At 35.3% G+C, this 17,344-nt stretch overlaps 4 protein-coding genes across 5 annotated transcripts in view; 2 read left to right on the forward strand and 2 right to left on the reverse strand.

Moving 5' to 3' along the window:
* Positions 1-96: 96 nt before the first annotated feature.
* On the reverse strand, positions 97-1,611 carry LOC123307344 (WD repeat-containing protein 74). Its single transcript, XM_044889609.1, has 5 exons — positions 1,502-1,611; positions 1,002-1,429; positions 750-952; positions 361-559; positions 97-302 (listed from the first exon to the last, which is right to left on the reverse strand). The coding sequence occupies exons 1-5, from the start codon at positions 1,557-1,559 to the stop codon at positions 102-104; spliced, it is 1,089 nt and encodes a 362-aa protein (XP_044745544.1). The 5' UTR covers positions 1,560-1,611; the 3' UTR covers positions 97-101.
* A 354-nt stretch (positions 1,612-1,965) lies between these two features.
* Positions 1,966-9,713, forward strand: LOC123308086. The gene is made up of 7 exons (XM_044890629.1): positions 1,966-4,386; positions 4,471-4,530; positions 4,650-4,815; positions 4,956-5,324; positions 5,385-5,787; positions 6,763-7,105; positions 9,487-9,713. The coding sequence occupies exons 1-7, from the start codon at positions 1,973-1,975 to the stop codon at positions 9,632-9,634; spliced, it is 3,903 nt and encodes a 1,300-aa protein (XP_044746564.1). The 5' UTR covers positions 1,966-1,972; the 3' UTR covers positions 9,635-9,713.
* Positions 9,714-10,294: 581 nt separating this feature from the next.
* LOC123307750 (neprilysin-2-like) lies at positions 10,295-15,486 on the forward strand. Its single transcript, XM_044890174.1, has 10 exons — positions 10,295-10,446; positions 10,505-10,623; positions 11,365-11,855; positions 11,911-12,069; positions 12,156-12,358; positions 12,429-12,563; positions 13,379-13,625; positions 13,889-14,057; positions 14,117-14,358; positions 15,002-15,486. The coding sequence occupies exons 1-10, from the start codon at positions 10,427-10,429 to the stop codon at positions 15,338-15,340; spliced, it is 2,124 nt and encodes a 707-aa protein (XP_044746109.1). The 5' UTR covers positions 10,295-10,426; the 3' UTR covers positions 15,341-15,486.
* Positions 15,482-17,344, reverse strand: part of LOC123307744 (protein espinas-like) — a 165,620-nt gene continuing 163,757 nt past the window's right edge. For both annotated transcript variants that reach the window (XM_044890167.1, XM_044890168.1), the window contains one exon: positions 15,482-17,323. In XM_044890167.1, the coding sequence (XP_044746102.1) occupies positions 15,809-17,323 (1,515 nt within the window). In that variant the 3' untranslated portion in view covers positions 15,482-15,808. The remainder of the gene's footprint in view (positions 17,324-17,344) is intronic.

Here is a 17,344-nt window from a genome sequence, read left to right on the forward strand (position 1 = left end):
CTATCTGAATAACCTCTTGATTTCAGAAATTCGTTCTAGAATTTGATTATTATGATTTCAGGTTAAAAGAATACTCGAGAAATAAAATTTCAATTCAAGTTTTATTTTTTTAATTTTTTCGATTTCACTTTAACACTTTTGATTTTTCTTTTCGCTGGTTTCTCTGAGATTTCCTCCATATTTTTGAAAATCTCCTCATATTCATCGTCAACTTCTGTTTCAGCAACCTCATTACCCATTTCTTTTTCCTCTTTTATTATAGGTTTTATTAATATTCTGTTCAGGTTTTGCTTCATATATTGCTAAAAAAAAGTAATTTTTTCAGCTTTATTGAATTTTCTAGAGAGCCATTAAGTTTACCTTGTAAAGGATCTTTTTACTGTCGAGATCAAATATTCGTAAATAACGATCCAAGCTTGTTGTGAAAAGGATTGGTTCTACAGGATCACACAAAACAGAGGTGACACTTCCACATATGTTAGTGAATGTTCTCAAACATTTACCATTTTTCATATCAACATATTCAACGTATCCTTTTGTTGTTCCAGCGAGAATATTTCTAAAATAAATATTTTGAAAATTTTTATTCCACTTTCGGCGATTAAACAAGTGAAGGCTTCAGGAGTCAAACTGCTTCTTATCTGGCAATGTAGTTGTAAATTATAGACCGCCACCAAAGTCTTCACTGGTTTGAACAGCATGTAACCTGACTTTGTTAATCCCTAAAATATTATTTAGCAATACTATACCTTTCTCTATAGGCGGTTGTAATGCAGGTGAAACTAGCTTTAGGTTCTAAGAATTTACAAACTGGCCTTCTCTGAGCTCTGTCATCATATAGTAAGACATGTCCTTCTTTAGTTGAACAACAACATGTGTTTTGTTCTTCTGGAATAAATGTTATTCCTCTTATGGAAGTTTTGATTGGCAGATTGAGAAAATCGTGTCCCATCTGAAATTTCAATGGATAAGACAATTCTTAATGGACAAAAATAACTTACAGATTTTGCCCCAAATACACACTGTTTGGTTTCAACATCCCATAGTTTCAAGTCATTCATTTCCCCTCCAGTTGCTATAATGTTTGGTTTATTTATATTTTGACAAGAAGTTTCTAGGGTTCCATTTTCAGTTGAAAGAGTCATTATACTCTCTGTTTTGTTTTTTGTATTCAATATATTGATATTTCCTTTAGAAGAAGTCACCAATATTTTTTTGTTAAATAAACCAAGTCCTACCACTGATCCATCATCTTCGAATTGATTTAGGGTCTTAACATATTTTTGTGCAATTGTATCATAAGTGCTAACGAGTCCATTCTTAAAACCAACTAATATTTCTGTATCTCCTCCCCAAATCATGGAAGAAATTTCGGAAGCTTGTTCTGCGAACTCGTATTGAATTTTGTTTTCTGGATTTAGATCTGTATCTATAGACATAAAAGAAAAATGATATTTGTAAGCTAACAGTGTTGATATCAAACTAGAAAATTGTTACTTACACGTTAGAGTTCCTCTTACCGAACCAACATATATAGAATATCTATTATTCAAATCCATTTTTTTAAACAGTTTTTGTAATATCTTAAATCTAGATACAAAATATTTAATGTTTATGACAATACCATAATTTTAACCCATAGACATAGAGACTATGTTTTAACCGTTTAAACGGGACAGCACGTTATTTTGTAGGTTAGGGCCACAGATGGATTGCTCATCACGTGGTTTTCATCTTTTTGAGTTCAATGTTCTACTGTCACTGTAGTTCTAAGTAACATAGAACATAGTAGAAGTTTCCTTTCAAAATTTCTCTGGGATATTCAAAACTTCACCAATAGATGTCGCCAAAGTTTGTAAACAAGTTCACTGACACAAGGGTAAGTGAGGTTAATCAAACCTAAACCTAACCTAATTCCCAACTTTGCTTCTGCAGGCAAGGGACAAGTACAAGTAGAAGGCAAAGATCAAAGATGAGTCAAACAAAAGGAAATAATATCCTCAATAATATATTCATTCATCAGTTTATGGATGATGCAACCCTTTTCAATATGATCGATACAGAAGAATCTATTTCCAAACTTTCTTGTTTGCTGCAAGTGCTCTACGAAAGAATTGAAAAAAATTTATCTAAAAAACATAACTTCAGTGTAGCTAAAATTTTGGAGAGTGAATGCTCCTACGATATGAAAAAGACTGCCCTCGACTTTGCCTTACATATTCAAGCTGATCTGGGAGAATTCATATATTGTCTTCGTTTATTCAATGAGAAATTGTCCATGATAGATTTGGAAAGCAAATGGGAAGATATTATCATGGATTCATCAGAAATCTTATGCTTAGCTGCCGTTATTATTGATGTGAATATTCAACATGAAGAAGACATCTTTAAGTATGTGGATAAGTTGAAACTTAAGATTTTTTTGTTGAAAATATGTGCTTTGAAAATGAGTAAAGATTTTCCTCTTGATAAGAGTTCTTTATTTTTCAAATACTTTATGTACATTTCATCAAGAGATCCTAAATTTATTGATGAAACTTTGCAATATTTTGTTGAACAAGAAAATTTCGATTTCTTGTGCCTGTTGTTTGATAAGACGCTGAGATATCTAGTAACATGCGAATACTTTAAACAAGACAATTTCTGGACTTACATAAAGATTCATATTGTAAGTGATGACACTGTAAGAAAGAAGCAAGTGCAGTATATTTTGTGGAGAACTATAGATTACTACAAAACGAATTGTATGTTATTACCTGATGTATTACAAACGGGAACATTTCAAGATTGGGACTTTTTCTTTATTCTGCTGGAAATGTCTAAAGAAAAACAACTGCACTTAATACAACCTACTTTGAAACTATTACCGTCAATAACAGAACTGCATATGAGTTGGAGAAGTTGTCTGTATCGAGAACTTCTGAATCATTCACAGTTGATTGTTGTATATAATATCGTAAAGCATATACTGAAATTGAAATTTTCTTGTGACGAAATTCATCGAAAAATCCTATTCGATTGTTTACTGGCCTTGAATAAATTTGAATATTCAAACTTGAGTAAGGATGTCTTCTGCCAGCTTAGAATATTTTGTGATGAATTGACTGAGGATTGTTATCTCATATTTTTCGAAGAATTTTTGAGAATCGATTGGAACCCAGCAGCAGCATGGTGTGTATTAACCAGTTCTTCGACAATCTTAGGCAAAATTCCACACCATTTGATTACAAAAATGCTGTTGTGCTTGAAAAAGTTACCACATACATATATTAAACAGAGTTGTATAATTTTTTTCATTGAAAAGTTTTTGAATAATTCTACCAATCTTTTTGAAAATCTAATGTTAGTGGGGAAATTTTTATTTTCAACTCATCGGAAAGTGGACAAGGAAGTCTTTTATCGAATCATTGAACAAAGAAAAAGTGAAATAAAAAAATACGAGGAGGTATTAGAAAAATCACTAATTATATCTCTGGCAGAGATGGATTCAGAATGTTTAGTATTCAGTTTGGAGTTGATGAGAAAATTGAATATGGAAATAAAGAAAGATTTGGCAATACCATATTCAGGTTTAGGTGATATAATACTCTTTTACTACCCAGCTCTGATAAAACCTTCTGACCTGGAGAATTATTTAGTGGAAAGGTTTCAAAATGTGGATGGTAGTGATGATCAATTTCTTTTTAAACTTCTGGAGCTGCTATTTGATAAAGACTTGAATAATATATTATCCAGTGAGAAGTCCTTAGCCCTTTGGAATTCAGCAGGAACTGATGAGACTAAACGATTCTTTGCAAGTTATTTGTTGCTCCTGACAGTTGGTCCCAATACAATTGATTCAGTTATAATGGAACAAGCAGAAATTTATTTGAAACATTCTAAATATGACTTCGGTGCATCATGTATGAAAAGATGGAGGAAGTGTGTTGAAAAAGTGCAGGACGAGCAACAAATGAGTGAAATGCTCAAAACCTTTCTTGACCTCCTAGATAGTGATGATGAAAAAAAACTTGAGATTGTAGTCAGTAACTTGGATTTGGTTGTTAAATATGCTACTCTTTGGAAAGACAAGGTCATCCAGATTTTGGATCTCTGCTTGAGAAAATTATGCACTTTACCAAACAATTTGATGAGGGAGTACTCTGCAATGTTTTTCCATTCAATATTCCAGGCAGATCTGTTTTCTATTGCCGCATTTGCTGAATGTTGGGAAAAATGGTATTCGGAATTGTTCCACTGTTATTTCTTCGATTGTGATTATTTGCTCAAAATTATGTTGGAGGGGTGCCGAAACATCATTTTACAGGAAGCACCGTTTGTTCAGACTTTGGTACCATTTATTCTGGGCGCTTTGACTAAAGGAACTGTTATTCAGAAAAATCAAAGGTGAGTTTGAGCTCCAATTGAACATTTGATGAAAGAATTGCGGAGTATTCAACAATGCTTTACAACCATTTTTTCAAATTTCAGGGTGGAGTATGGAATATGTCAGGAAATTCATGATAATATCGATTTGCCATTTATCCAAAAGTAAGAATTTGACTATACATATACTTAAAAAAATATTAATCCAATTTTTAATGTTCCATTTTCAACAGATGCTAAGAAAACTTTTGCTAAATTTATAGATCATTGATCTTTTCTTTCAGTCCCAATATTATCACTTCGGAATCAAAGATGTTATCTGTGGAATGTTTATATCTTTTAGCTAAAAACAAGAACACTAAACATTTTCCATCAGCTGATAGTCTGATGAAGATGTTGTTAGAGCGATATATGGAAAATTACAACAAGAGATATTTTCCAGAATCGAAGGTGAATAATACGAAAGAGCTGAACAGACATATAGAAAAAAATTATTTTAGTTGGCACTTATAATATTTTTTTCTGCATGTCTGCCGAGCGCTTTCGTAAAATTATCTTTTTTTCGCGCTTTTCATATTTTATAATTTTAGATCCACCTTGACAAACTTAGAATTGTTCAAGCTATGCTCATTATAGTTAATTTTATAGACAGATCAAAAGACCAATTGGTGCAATTTATACTGAAGAGTTTCTGTGAAGAGAGTCACCAACCATCAGTGAAACAATTGTTGCAATGGTTGCTCATAATTTTGGTAACGGAAACGCCTGATTACTTGAAATTGATGATCAAGAAAGTAGAAACTGAAAATTTTTCTCATCCCTCAACTGTTGTTACATTGATACCAGTGATGTATCATTTGGTAACATCCTTAGGAGATAAAGTGTATTGGAATGAATTTACTGATGCTTTGATACCTTTGATGATGGGAGCCAACTTCAAACTGAGAGTTTATTCTCAGGTAAAATTATAAGAAATTTTATCCCAGCTTGGTAGAATTATTTATATTAATTTCTTTTAGGTTATTCTCCGAAATATTTTACAGAAAGCAAAGGAAGCTCAACTTCTTGAGTTTACTGATAAATATTCATTCTTGGAAAAATCTATTTCAGCTGTACTTGATGCTACTGGTAATTCCGTATCAGAAACTTTGAAACACGACATCGTATTCATTGAAAATTTTGATCCAGCTCTACATTTTTCTGTGGAAACTATATTCGTTACTCTACCCAAAATGCTGGATGTACCCCCGTCTGAATGGGAAAACGTTTTAGAACACCGTTTTTCTGAAAAATTCGACATAAAAATCGAAGCCGTAAATAAACTGCCTAATATTCCTCACCCAAAAATTGTCGACCACAAAAACGAGGATGATTTGGTTTGTGTGAATGTACAGAAGAAAATAATTCCATGGAAGCAAGATCTGCCCAGGTAGAACGGTGTTGTCTCGAAGACGTCTTCATTAGGTCTTTATTGGTCTTCGACGTCACTCGGACGTACAATAACGTCTCTGAGACGTCAATTCAAGTACGCTAGTAAGACGTCGTACAATAACGTCTCCGAGACGTCAATTCAAGTGGGCTAGTAAGACGTCACACAAAAGACGTCTGAATAACGTTATTCTTAGACCACTCTGAGACTTTAGACTTATAATTTTTTCAAGGTTCGATATATATCGGACAGTTTGAATATAGATATGTAGATATGAAACGGAGGATAACGTCCGTTAAATTATAAATCGCTATATTCATATCCTTTAGATTGAAGGAAAATGAAATTATTTGCAGTCAAAAACCTGAAAAAAATATGACTAGCTATCCTGTTCCATTTAGCCTATGTAAATGCATGTGTCAACGCATTGATAATTGATCTTTTGCTTCATTTCCGTTAGTACATAGTCTTCAAAATAACTTTTTCTGACACACTTTTTCATGATACTCAATACCAATAATACCAACATCTTACACAGCCTCGACGGCCGTGACGGCAGCGCACTCGGCTAGGATGCCGGAGGAAGCGGGTTCGAATCCCGCCGATATCATAGATGTTTGTGGGTGTCTTGTACCTAGGATTTCATATAATGTATGCTGATATGCTCGAACACAAGGCCAGGGGGAATAAAAAAAAACAATGTTGGTTTATGTTTAATTTTTATCCATGAAATTCCAAAATTTTCTGAAAAATACTAACGTCCTCAGAACGTCAGAAAGACGTACGCAAGACGTAAAAGTACCGAATAATCGTCTTCCAAATTCGTCTTCAAGACGTCACCGTAAGACGTCTTCAGGCTGTGACATATTAACGTCACCATAAGGTTTCACTGACGTCACCAAGTTGGTCACCATACGTCCGAACATGACCAACCAAAGACGTCTTGAAGACTAAAATTTCTACCTGGGTGGAAGAAAAAATTGATAATGACTGTCTGAACAGCCTCATTTGTGTCGCTTCATTGGTCGAGAAATCCAGCAATATTGGCGGTTTGTCTAGGACATGCGAAATTTTCAATGTGCAACAGCTGGTACTGCACAACATTAAAATAAAAGACGATAAGGAATTCAAAAATTTGAGCATGTCCTCGGAGAACTGGGTCGATTTTATGGAGGTTAAAAGGGACGATTTATCGAATTTTTTGACGACATTGAGGCAACAAGGGTATTCTATTGTCGGTCTAGAGCAGACCTCTGAAAGTGTGAAGCTGGATAAATTTAAGTTTGAGAAGAAAACTGTCATATTGTTAGGGTAAATATATTTTCATATTTACAGTCTGTTTAAAAAAAAATCATTTTATTCGTTTATTGGTATAATCCACGATAACTTTCTATTATTTCAACTAAATACTTCAAGGATGAAGAAGAAGTAAAGACAATTATCGACGTTTACAAAAAGTAGGTACCTGCGTGGAGGACTCAACCCACGATATCTTGATTGCTGGTGAAATGCTCTTTTCTAGCACTGAATTCTACTAGTGCTTCTCTCTGTCCTTTTGGTAGCTCAAAGGTTTTAGATAGCAAGTGGTCGTGGGTTCGAGTCCCGCCCAACTAGCAAAATAGTCTTATAATTTTTTTCTTATACGACAATTTGGCCTTGTAGTTGTTGTAATATTGTCCCACGAATACTTTTTTGTCATGTAAATATTCTGATAGGGACGGTTTTGTTGTGTTGAACTAAAAAGTTCTATAAATTATCGTGTAAATATTCTCAGAACAATATTATAGGACATTTATACAATTATTTCGCAGAATGTTGTATAAACGTTTACAGGACAATTTTTATACGACATTTTCATCCATGAGATGTAGTTGTCGATTAATTGTCGTAATGATGTATTTTGAAACAGTTATATGTCTCTTATAGGAATGTCCTGTATGTGTATGTTGGGAATCCTTTTCACGACTTATTCTGAATGTGAAATATAACTATCGTAGAAGGCCTGTATGGTAGGTCAACTAAAGGACGCTTACAAAATCATTATAATACAAAAGATTCATATTCAACAAAGCTATACAACCAACTTTTATGTAGAGGTAATATTCGTCAATATAGGTCTGATCTAATGCGTTCTTGGGAAAAAGTAAAACATAGTGGAGCTTTCAGGCGAGTGTTATGAGAAAATACTGCGTGCAGTAGAAAAAACTCATTTTGAAAGTAGAGCACACAATTTACTCAGGTATAAACACATGGAATTGAGTGAGGTTATATGATTTGTCCCCTAAGAGTTCTCTTTGCGACTAAATGTGATCAACGCAAAGAGGTTATAATAAACTGATGTTGATGCGACCATACCGGTTCTATATTGTTTTGCGAATGTTGCATAATGAAATAAATTTGTTGTATTAATGAGGAATGAAGGTAACTAAGTATCATGTAAAAAAACAAGCAGATAAGTTGTTACAGTAATGTATTCAAAAAATTTTTGGTGATATATATAAGTAATACTATATTCGAAATTATTATGAAATATGTTATGAAGGTACCATAAGTTCTCAGAATATTGACTTTATATTTATAACTATTACGGGCCTGTTATTCTATGCAGCAATAGATAACAAAGGTTGTATAAGTATTCGATTGATGTACCTTACAGAATCAATATGTTCTATAAAAGTTTCGTCTGTCATCAGAAAATTATATTGAAAAGACGCCATCTTAAAAACTAGAAGGACACGTATCATCAATCGCCATATTGTAAAAAACAAATCAAATGTATGGAAAATTATAATTTTGGGTCTCCTATGTAGATGAAATTATTTTTCTTTATATCATTGATGAAAAATTGAGTAATAGGGCACATTGAATGGAGCAAGAACAAAAATCAACAGAAATTTTTTTTTTTCGAATGAAGTTTTTTTTCTTAATATTATTTATTTCTGAAGCGCATGAAAATTTAGTATCATATATGCCATCTATTTCACAATAAAATTAATTTGCCATGTGAAATACCCTATGAATTTCGCGACATTACATTTTATCATCAATATATCCGCTGTAACAAAGATTCAACACTTGAAAATGAAAATATATTTATCGATGTGGAAGAATGATTACTTTGTCTACTAGTGGGGCACATTTACACGATCGTATAGTTTTATAAATATTCTCAGAATCACAAAATAGTCTTATACCTGAACGAAATATAATAAGGAATGAAAGGACGTATAGGGGAACTTTAACAGTTCTGAAAGTTCTATTAAATGTCGTGTAACAGTTCGCTAAACGTTTATTCGTCATTCCTGTAACAGTTCTAAAGTGCGCTACCAAATTAATCTAAATAACTAAATTGTCGTATAAATCTTGCCCATTTTGGTTGAATAGGTGTTGTATATACGAAATGAAAAAGTTTATAGGACTTTGTCTTGTCGCGTAAAAATGTACTGAGAACGTTTACAGGATTTTTACAAGACATGAAATTGCTAGCTGGGCGTATAGGCAGATACTTTTTTCAAAATTCAATAATTGTCACATACGAAAAAATTTCTTCTGAATCATTTCTGTTCAAAAAAATACACACATAAATACTGCTGCACTCCAAATGTATGATGTTGCATGATTAGTGATTAGGATGAAAAAATGGGGAAGATTAAAATACCTAGTTAATTAATAGAAGAATAAATTTATTTCAGAAACGAGAAAGGAGGCATTCCTGCTCCCTTACTACCTTTATTGGACACTTGTGTAGAAATACCTCAGTTTGGACAAACTAGGTCATTAAATGTTCATGTTGCTGGCGCTACATTTATTTGGGAATATGTAAAACAACATATGTTATAACATTATGATTTGAGAAGAATATGTATATGAAATGTAAATATGTATCTATAATAAAGAATCTTAAAAATGACTGATAAAAGTGGTACTTTATTTTCTTCCTATTTGTTCCATGAATAAAGCTAAACTCTTCTTGAAATGAATCTCCAAATTTTATGGACCTTAGTATAAACGTTTGGTCTCGACGAATTTTTAAGTGACCCCATATCTTCTTCGGAATTTTTCTATCTCCTAGAAAAATAGTCGTAGAGCTAAAAGTGATACATAGTCTAAAAGAGTAACTCTTCTAGTAATAAATCTCGAAATTTCATTGACCGCAGTGTAACCATTTGGTCTTGGCGAGTTTTTAAGTGACCCCATCATTTTCGGAAATTTTCGAACGTATACTCTCGACATTTGGTACTAGACACGTGATCTAACAGCTGTCCTTTTGTTCGGATATCAAAATTAGAATGTACAGAATGCGGAGACCTGCATACTTGGTTCCATACTTAAACCCAACCCTGTATAATCATGGAGGGTGCAAGTCATCATTGTTTCCTCCTGATTTGGGATCGTCTACCAGTTACCTTATCTTGGGCAAATAAACATTTATAACAAAAATTAATGAAAAACGGTCAATCTATCTGTGTGAAAACTAGATGGTCTGTGGATAAATTATTATTCCGGACCACCTGTATGATTCGATCGTTGAACACACGCGATCGCGAGCGCAAACAGGATCCTTGTCTGTTAGTCGAAAACAAACTTTGTCAGTTGAATTGTCCTAGCACTTCATAAAGCTAGTGTGGCAAAATGTTAGAGCCGCGCCAGAAGTAAGCGAACATAACGTTTACCTCAACATTCGATTGTTTGATGTTTCGTCTGTTTCAGTCGTTCTAGTGGATGCTGGAAAAGGAAAACCCGCCTTGAAAAATCCTTGATCCCTTGTTGTTCGATATTGTGCGTTTTAACCGTGCTGCTTTTGATTCTCTACATTTTACAGACTCCAGGTAAGTCGCGGTGTTCCTTTTTTTGGACAAATTGATTTTTATCTTGTAAATCCCTTAATCTTATGGAGAAGTGTCTGATAGGCGTATTAGCTATCTTCCATTGAAAAAAAATCGTAAAATATTACTATTTTTGAACCACATTCCGGCCGGAATTCTAGATGATCAAATTATAAACAAGGCGCGCGTTGTTTTGGTTGGGGAGCTTTCAAAGGATTTAAGCTGAGAAGTTTCTGGTGGTATAGCGAAAGAAACGTTAATGTAATTTACGTATGCGGAATGCAGAACATCTGATTGCCAAGGTCCGTTGGGAATTGTTCGTTTTAGTGCATGTGCTATTATTAGACTTAATATCTAAGGAACATAACTATGAATTCTAATGATCTAATCTTTACCGACCAAAAACGGTTCGATGACTTGATTGTAAGCTTATGTTACTCATCGATCTCTGTAATCAGTGTAATCTACTGAACCATCGAAGAAATTTGTTTTCATTTGTGCTAGACGTGCGAAATTTATTCCCTGTATAGATCAATAAAAAGAGCATTCAAATTTTGGAGACTGTAGACAGGATAAAAGGAAACCTAAAGAACATCTTCGCAGTTACATGTATAAAATTTAGCACAAATACCTCCTTCCATTTATAGAGTCTCGCGTTAGGATATTTTAATTATTTTACTATATTCTGAAAGTTTTCTCTCAGACTAAATTTATTTCAAAATTCCGTAATTCTCACCTTTCCAGAATCTGACCCAAAGGATATCTGCACATCCAAATACTGCGTGAAATCTTCCGCAGAACTTCTAGATTATGCGGATTTCAAAGAGAACCCTTGTAAAGATTTTTACAAATACGTTTGCGGATCTTTCTACAAACATGCAGTTAAAAAACAAGCTACCACTCCCCTAGTCACCCTCACCGAAGAACTCGAGAATGAATTGAAAGCGATAGTGGTCGATCCTATCGGCAATAGGAATCCACCAGCTCTTATCTCTATGAAGCAATTTTACCAGCAATGCATGGACGAGAAAAAGATCAACGGTGACCACAGCAAAACCTTCTTGAAGGCAGTCGATGAGCTTGGCGGATGGCCTTTGATGAAAGGTGATTCTTGGAATGGGGCAAACTTCGATTGGGTGGACTGGCAAATAAAGGCCAGCAGGCTAGGCCTTCCAGTTTATGGATTTTTTACGTTCAGTCGTGTGAAAACGGAAGCTGGAGGCTCCATACTGAAAGTAACTGAAAAATGGGAATGTAAAAAATTTCTCTCCTCATTTCAATGCGTTTTAGGTCGCTGAACATTCAAATGAAGCCAATTTCTATGTTGCTGGCAGCCGTTACAACAGAATCATGTTAGAAGTTCTGGAAGAACTAGGGGTCGAAGATAAAAATGGAACTATTGAAAAACAAAATGGAGAAGTCAATGAATTCATGCACCAAATAGGATTGGTAATTAAAGCAGGGATAATTATTAATCTAATAGCTTGAAAATAAATAAAAAAACATAAAGACGTTACTTTTTTCCATTATTGCAGCTTAGTATACCCGAGACTAAAAATCTTGAAGAGAAGACACTCAAGGACATACAAGAGGATTGCCCTTCAGTACCATGGTTGAAGTTAATGAATTCGCTGGCAAATGGACAAATTAAATTCGATAATGAATCCAAAGTTGTTTATGGTTCAATTCAGCATTACTGCGATAAATTGGATGATCTAATAAAAAAAACATCTCCAAGGTGCGACAGCATTCTTGAACATGTCTGAACGAAGTTGTGATTTTATGAGAACATCTTTTCATATTTTCAGAACCGTTGCGAATTATTTCATTTGGAGTCTTCTAGATCAAACTTACAACTATCTGAGTATAAGGAAACTGTATGCAGGAATGGATTATGTATCATCATCCAGATTTGAAACTTGTTTCGAAGATGTGGAGAAGAGGTGAATATTCGAGTTGAATCTCTTATTCTTATCATATAGAAAACAATATAGGTCGGAATTTTCTTTCAGCAGGGTTTTCAAACTTGACAATGTTATCATGCTGAATTTTTTTGAATATACCGAATTTTCTCAGAGGAAGTTGCTACGAAAAATTCCATAGTGACTTTCAGTACCTCGCGATCAATTTTCACGGAATTCACCACAAAAAGGAAATATCCAACTATAACTTGGATAAATCGATGGCGAAGATATTGCATAAGGAAATATGTCTAGGAATATGTTAACCAAAATTATCCAATTATTTCAAGGAAAATTTGATTAGGTATCACGAATTCCTTGCAATGAAAGCCTATATGCGGAATTTCGACCATACAGAAATCGGACTTTTGATTTGAACCACAAATGGATTTTCCGTGATTAAAGAAAATCACAGACATCTTTTTTCAACTGATTTTGTTTCTATAATACAAGGATCTCGCAAGAATTTTGTCGAAGAACATTTTTTCCTTGTTCATGATGCATTAAAGTAGATTGTAGATTGTATATAAGGGGGTTGCGACCTAAAGGTCTATTGTACCCCTATCAGAGTAATTATATTTCGCCTTTTTCTTCCTTCTGAATCTCTTTCTCTACCACAGAATGGTTCCTTGCCAATGGAAGGAGTTTGTGCTCCTCCTTGTATCCCTAAAAATGTATGTTAGACTACTTTCATCATTGTTTATCCTAGTAGGGTTTTATTTGAGTGGAAAATGAAATCATTATAATGATTAACTGTTATTGAATAATGGTGTACAAATTCTCAATCTTTTTCCAAGGTTTCAATATGTGAAAGAGACTGTCTACATCAGGAAGAAGACACCTAAAGTGGTTAGGGATGATTTATCTGAAATGATCGAAATTATGAAAGAAGTATTCATCGAGCATGTGAAAGCAAGTGATTGGATGGATGCTAAAACCAAGGACCTTGCTGTGAAAAAAACTGAACAAATCGAGAGTATGATTGGAGGAGATGATGAAATGTACGAGCCTGAATTTTTCGAAAAAGCTTTAGGAATTGGAGAGGTAAAGCCAAATATCCTCAAACTTATTATACTCCACCAGAAAGACCATGGCTGAATGTGAAGAAATATAGAAAAATGAAGCTGTTTGAATACGAGTGCAATCATTAATTGCCTTGGTCCTTCATGTTGGGTTATTTTAATGATAATAATAATGATTTTTTTGTTTCTTTTGTTCCATGGAGATATGATTTATATTGTATTATAAGAACATATTCCATATTCTACTTGGACAACCATTTTTCAGTAAGTTTTTTCACTTTTCAGTTTAATTTCACTTCAGGTAATATGTTCGAAATGTCCCAACAAAAAAGTTTAAGCGAAACAAAATTTTTCTTCAAAACTTTGTATCAGGACGATGATGAAGACTGGGATGGTTTCTTCCAAAATATGATGCAGGTCAACGCCTTTTTTGTACCACCCCTAAACGTCATGAGTAAGTATCGAGAATCAATATACTTTTCTCGCAAGAAACAGCAATCTTTTCTGTTTCAGTTCTTCCCGCACCAATTCTGAATTCCATCTTCTACGACTACCGAAAGCCGGCTTTCATGAACTACGGTTCAATAGGAAGAGTTATAGGGCATGAGATTATGCATGGGTTTGAAAAAAGTGCACGGTATGTTGTTGCAGGATCAGGGACGATCGATTGGTGGACCAATGAAACTGCTGATGCTTACGATAAGAAGGTTAAATGCGTTGTGGAGAACTATGAGAAGATTCCCTTCCGTTATAGGGTGAGTATTTCCATAATATCAAATGGGGAAATCAAATAACGAAGTTATAGGTATCTACATAATACAACGATAGGTTTTACAATCAAATCACCTTACCGAAGTTATTCCTGTTCACATGAGAATAATAAGATCTGTGCGCCTAAACAAATATCTCCCCAAACGCACACTGAACCACCACCGAAAAAATGTTGGCATAACTTTTTGAAGAATTTTAATTTCGAATCACAGTTTACTCGTGTGGCGCCTAGATCTCCGACTATGAAAAGTAGGCGAGTTCGAATGAACTTTTTTTTTACGATCTGAATCGAACTAGCCAATTTGCCATCGTCAGGACAACTACTTGGAGAAACGTTCCACCGAAGAAGAGCAGATGCTGACCATGATCTAGTTCTCATTTGACCTCGTCAGGAGTAACACAGCTACGTCTCTGATGGAAAAACGTTTGAAATTGATGGACCCTAATTAAATACTGGTAGTCGCTTCTGAGTATCATCGAGTAGAACTCAGAAGCGACTACCAGTATTGAATATTCAATAACACTTGTTCCAAAAAGTTTGTTAGTTTTTACCTTGAAGTTATCTACACTTTTTTCAGGCTCATATTCTTGTTGCGATTTATTAAAGATCTGTGACGTTTCTTCCAGTTGAACGGTACCTTGACTCTCGACGAGAATGTCTCAGATTTCGTTGGCATCGATGTGGCCTACGAAGCATACCTCAAATATGTCAAAAAGCATGGCCCAGAAAAAGGTATACCTGGAATACCGCTCAAACCCGAACAGATATATTGGATACAAACTGGAACCTGGCTGTGCTTCAGGAAATTAGACGACAGCGATGTAGATTATGAGGAAGAAGACGAACACGCCATTCCCGGTTTCAGAGTCCAAGGTGGAGCCAGAAATTCCCTATATTTCGCCAAAGATTTCAATTGTCCTGAGGGGTCATTCATGAATCCCGAGAAAAAGTGTCGTATACTCTGAATGTTGACAAGATATATTTTTCAATGAATGTTTAACATTTTATAAGAATTATTGTGATAAACCAATTAATGTTGATGTTTAATCCCTCTGCATTCTCAATCAATGTTGCACTAACATTCTTGCACAATAAAGACTCAAAAATTCGACTTATACTTTTTATTCAAATATTTTACAGAATTTACATAATTCTCCATACAATTTCTACGAATATCCTCTGGTTATTCAACTAGTATAGTAACAATATATTCCAACAATATTTATAAAAGTACAAATAAATTATTTACAAAATTCAAATATTTCTAAAATACATATTAGGATCAGTGTACATTTTGTAAGTAGGTATATAAATATTAGAGTTTATAAATTTGTGTCAGTTCTATCTCTAGATACCCTGAATACTTTCATTTTTACATATTTTTGGCAACTGAATGTAATGGAAGGCTTGATTCGCTTCAAGAACAGGTATAATCATGATATAATGCAGTTCTTATCTTTCTCATCTAAACCGGATTTTTTTCCTTGCGATTGGTTCGAAGCTTGTCTACGTCTGGCGCAAGCTAGGGCGTCATTAGGAACGTAGGATATTCTAACGCCACCGTAAGCTCTCCTTGGAGGTAACTGATAGTCTAAGTCATCACTAGAAGAACTAGATGAGCAAGTTGAACAATAACTCCTGTTGTCGTCGTCATCGTGGCGGCTCGTAGAAGGCAACTGTGGAAGAGCTGTAGGTCTCTTGGATTTCGTTTTTCTGTTCAACGTATCTATGTATTTCGAGCGACCCGAGTAGCTCCTGCTTCTTGGTAGCCGGTTGGAAGCTTCAACAGTTGCTGCGTCTGCTTCATCACATTCGAACGCGTCGTTATCACCGAGAAATCGGACACTCAATGTAGTTTTATCACGTTTGTTTGGAGATCCTGGAGTAGTCGGTTGTTCTTGATTGGCGCTACTGGTCGAAGTGGCAAGTTCAGGCATCGAAGAAGCATGAGGTTGGATGTTGTCACTCGGAGTTTCCAGTTCTGGCAGGTATTCGGTCGAGTTCGTGTCTAGTTTACTCTCGTTTTGACTCACGTCCGTGTTCTCTGACCGTAAATTGGGCGACCAATCATCAAGGCTCAAGTCGGCAAGGTGTAGAGGTTCCCTACTTCTATCTCTAGAGTGAAGAAGTTTCTCCAGATCCTGGGAGGAAGGATTTCTATCAGTCAACAAACGTTCAAGATTCCTCTCTAACAGCGCTCTGTCCAAACCCCTGCCACCTACTGGACTTTGCTGTGCCGTTTGTTGATTTTGTACTCTACACGCTTCTTCAGTAAGGAATAGGTTATCTTGAGGACCTGTTTGGCTACTATCGGAAGGTGTTGGAGTCGCTGGATTCGATCCTGGTTTCGGCGATCTCTGCAAGGCACGTCGTCCCATTTTTGGCGATCTTACTGGCAGTGATAATTTTCCTATGGGCATCTGGCCTGAATGCCTTGGCGGCGATGACGGTGAAGATATGGTGGATGAATTAGTATTATTGGCTTTTGTACTAGGGGAAGGTGGCGGCGTATGAGAATCACTTGGAGATGAAGATCTTGTTTTTCCTTTGTTAGGCGGTCTCGCTATTCTGCTACCAGGCCCCGAGCTATCTGAAGGCGTTGGCGGTTCCCCTTTGCTACAAGCAATAGAACAATAAATTGCTCCCCTTCTAGGGAGGAAAGACCTTCCGAGTAAGGAAGAATGGCAGGTGTGGCAACAGAAGCAGTTTTCGGTGGCATGCCAGTGTTGACCTTCGTGGCTCATCTGTCCTTGATCCACCCCGATGGGTTCTCCGCAGGAATCGCAGTATTCGGCAAACATGGCGTCGAAGCAATGGAGACAGTATGGGCGCCCCTCTCTCATAATGTATCGCTGTCCACCTAGCTGACGTTCGCACTCCGAGCAAGCGAAATGCTTCATATGCCATGCTCGACCTTCGGCTTCCGTACATTCGTCTGCCAGAATTATCTGAAAAAAAATCTTCTTGTA

This window comes from Coccinella septempunctata, chromosome 2, assembly GCF_907165205.1.
Source record: "Coccinella septempunctata chromosome 2, icCocSept1.1, whole genome shotgun sequence".
NCBI lineage: Eukaryota > Metazoa > Arthropoda > Insecta > Coleoptera > Coccinellidae > Coccinella > Coccinella septempunctata.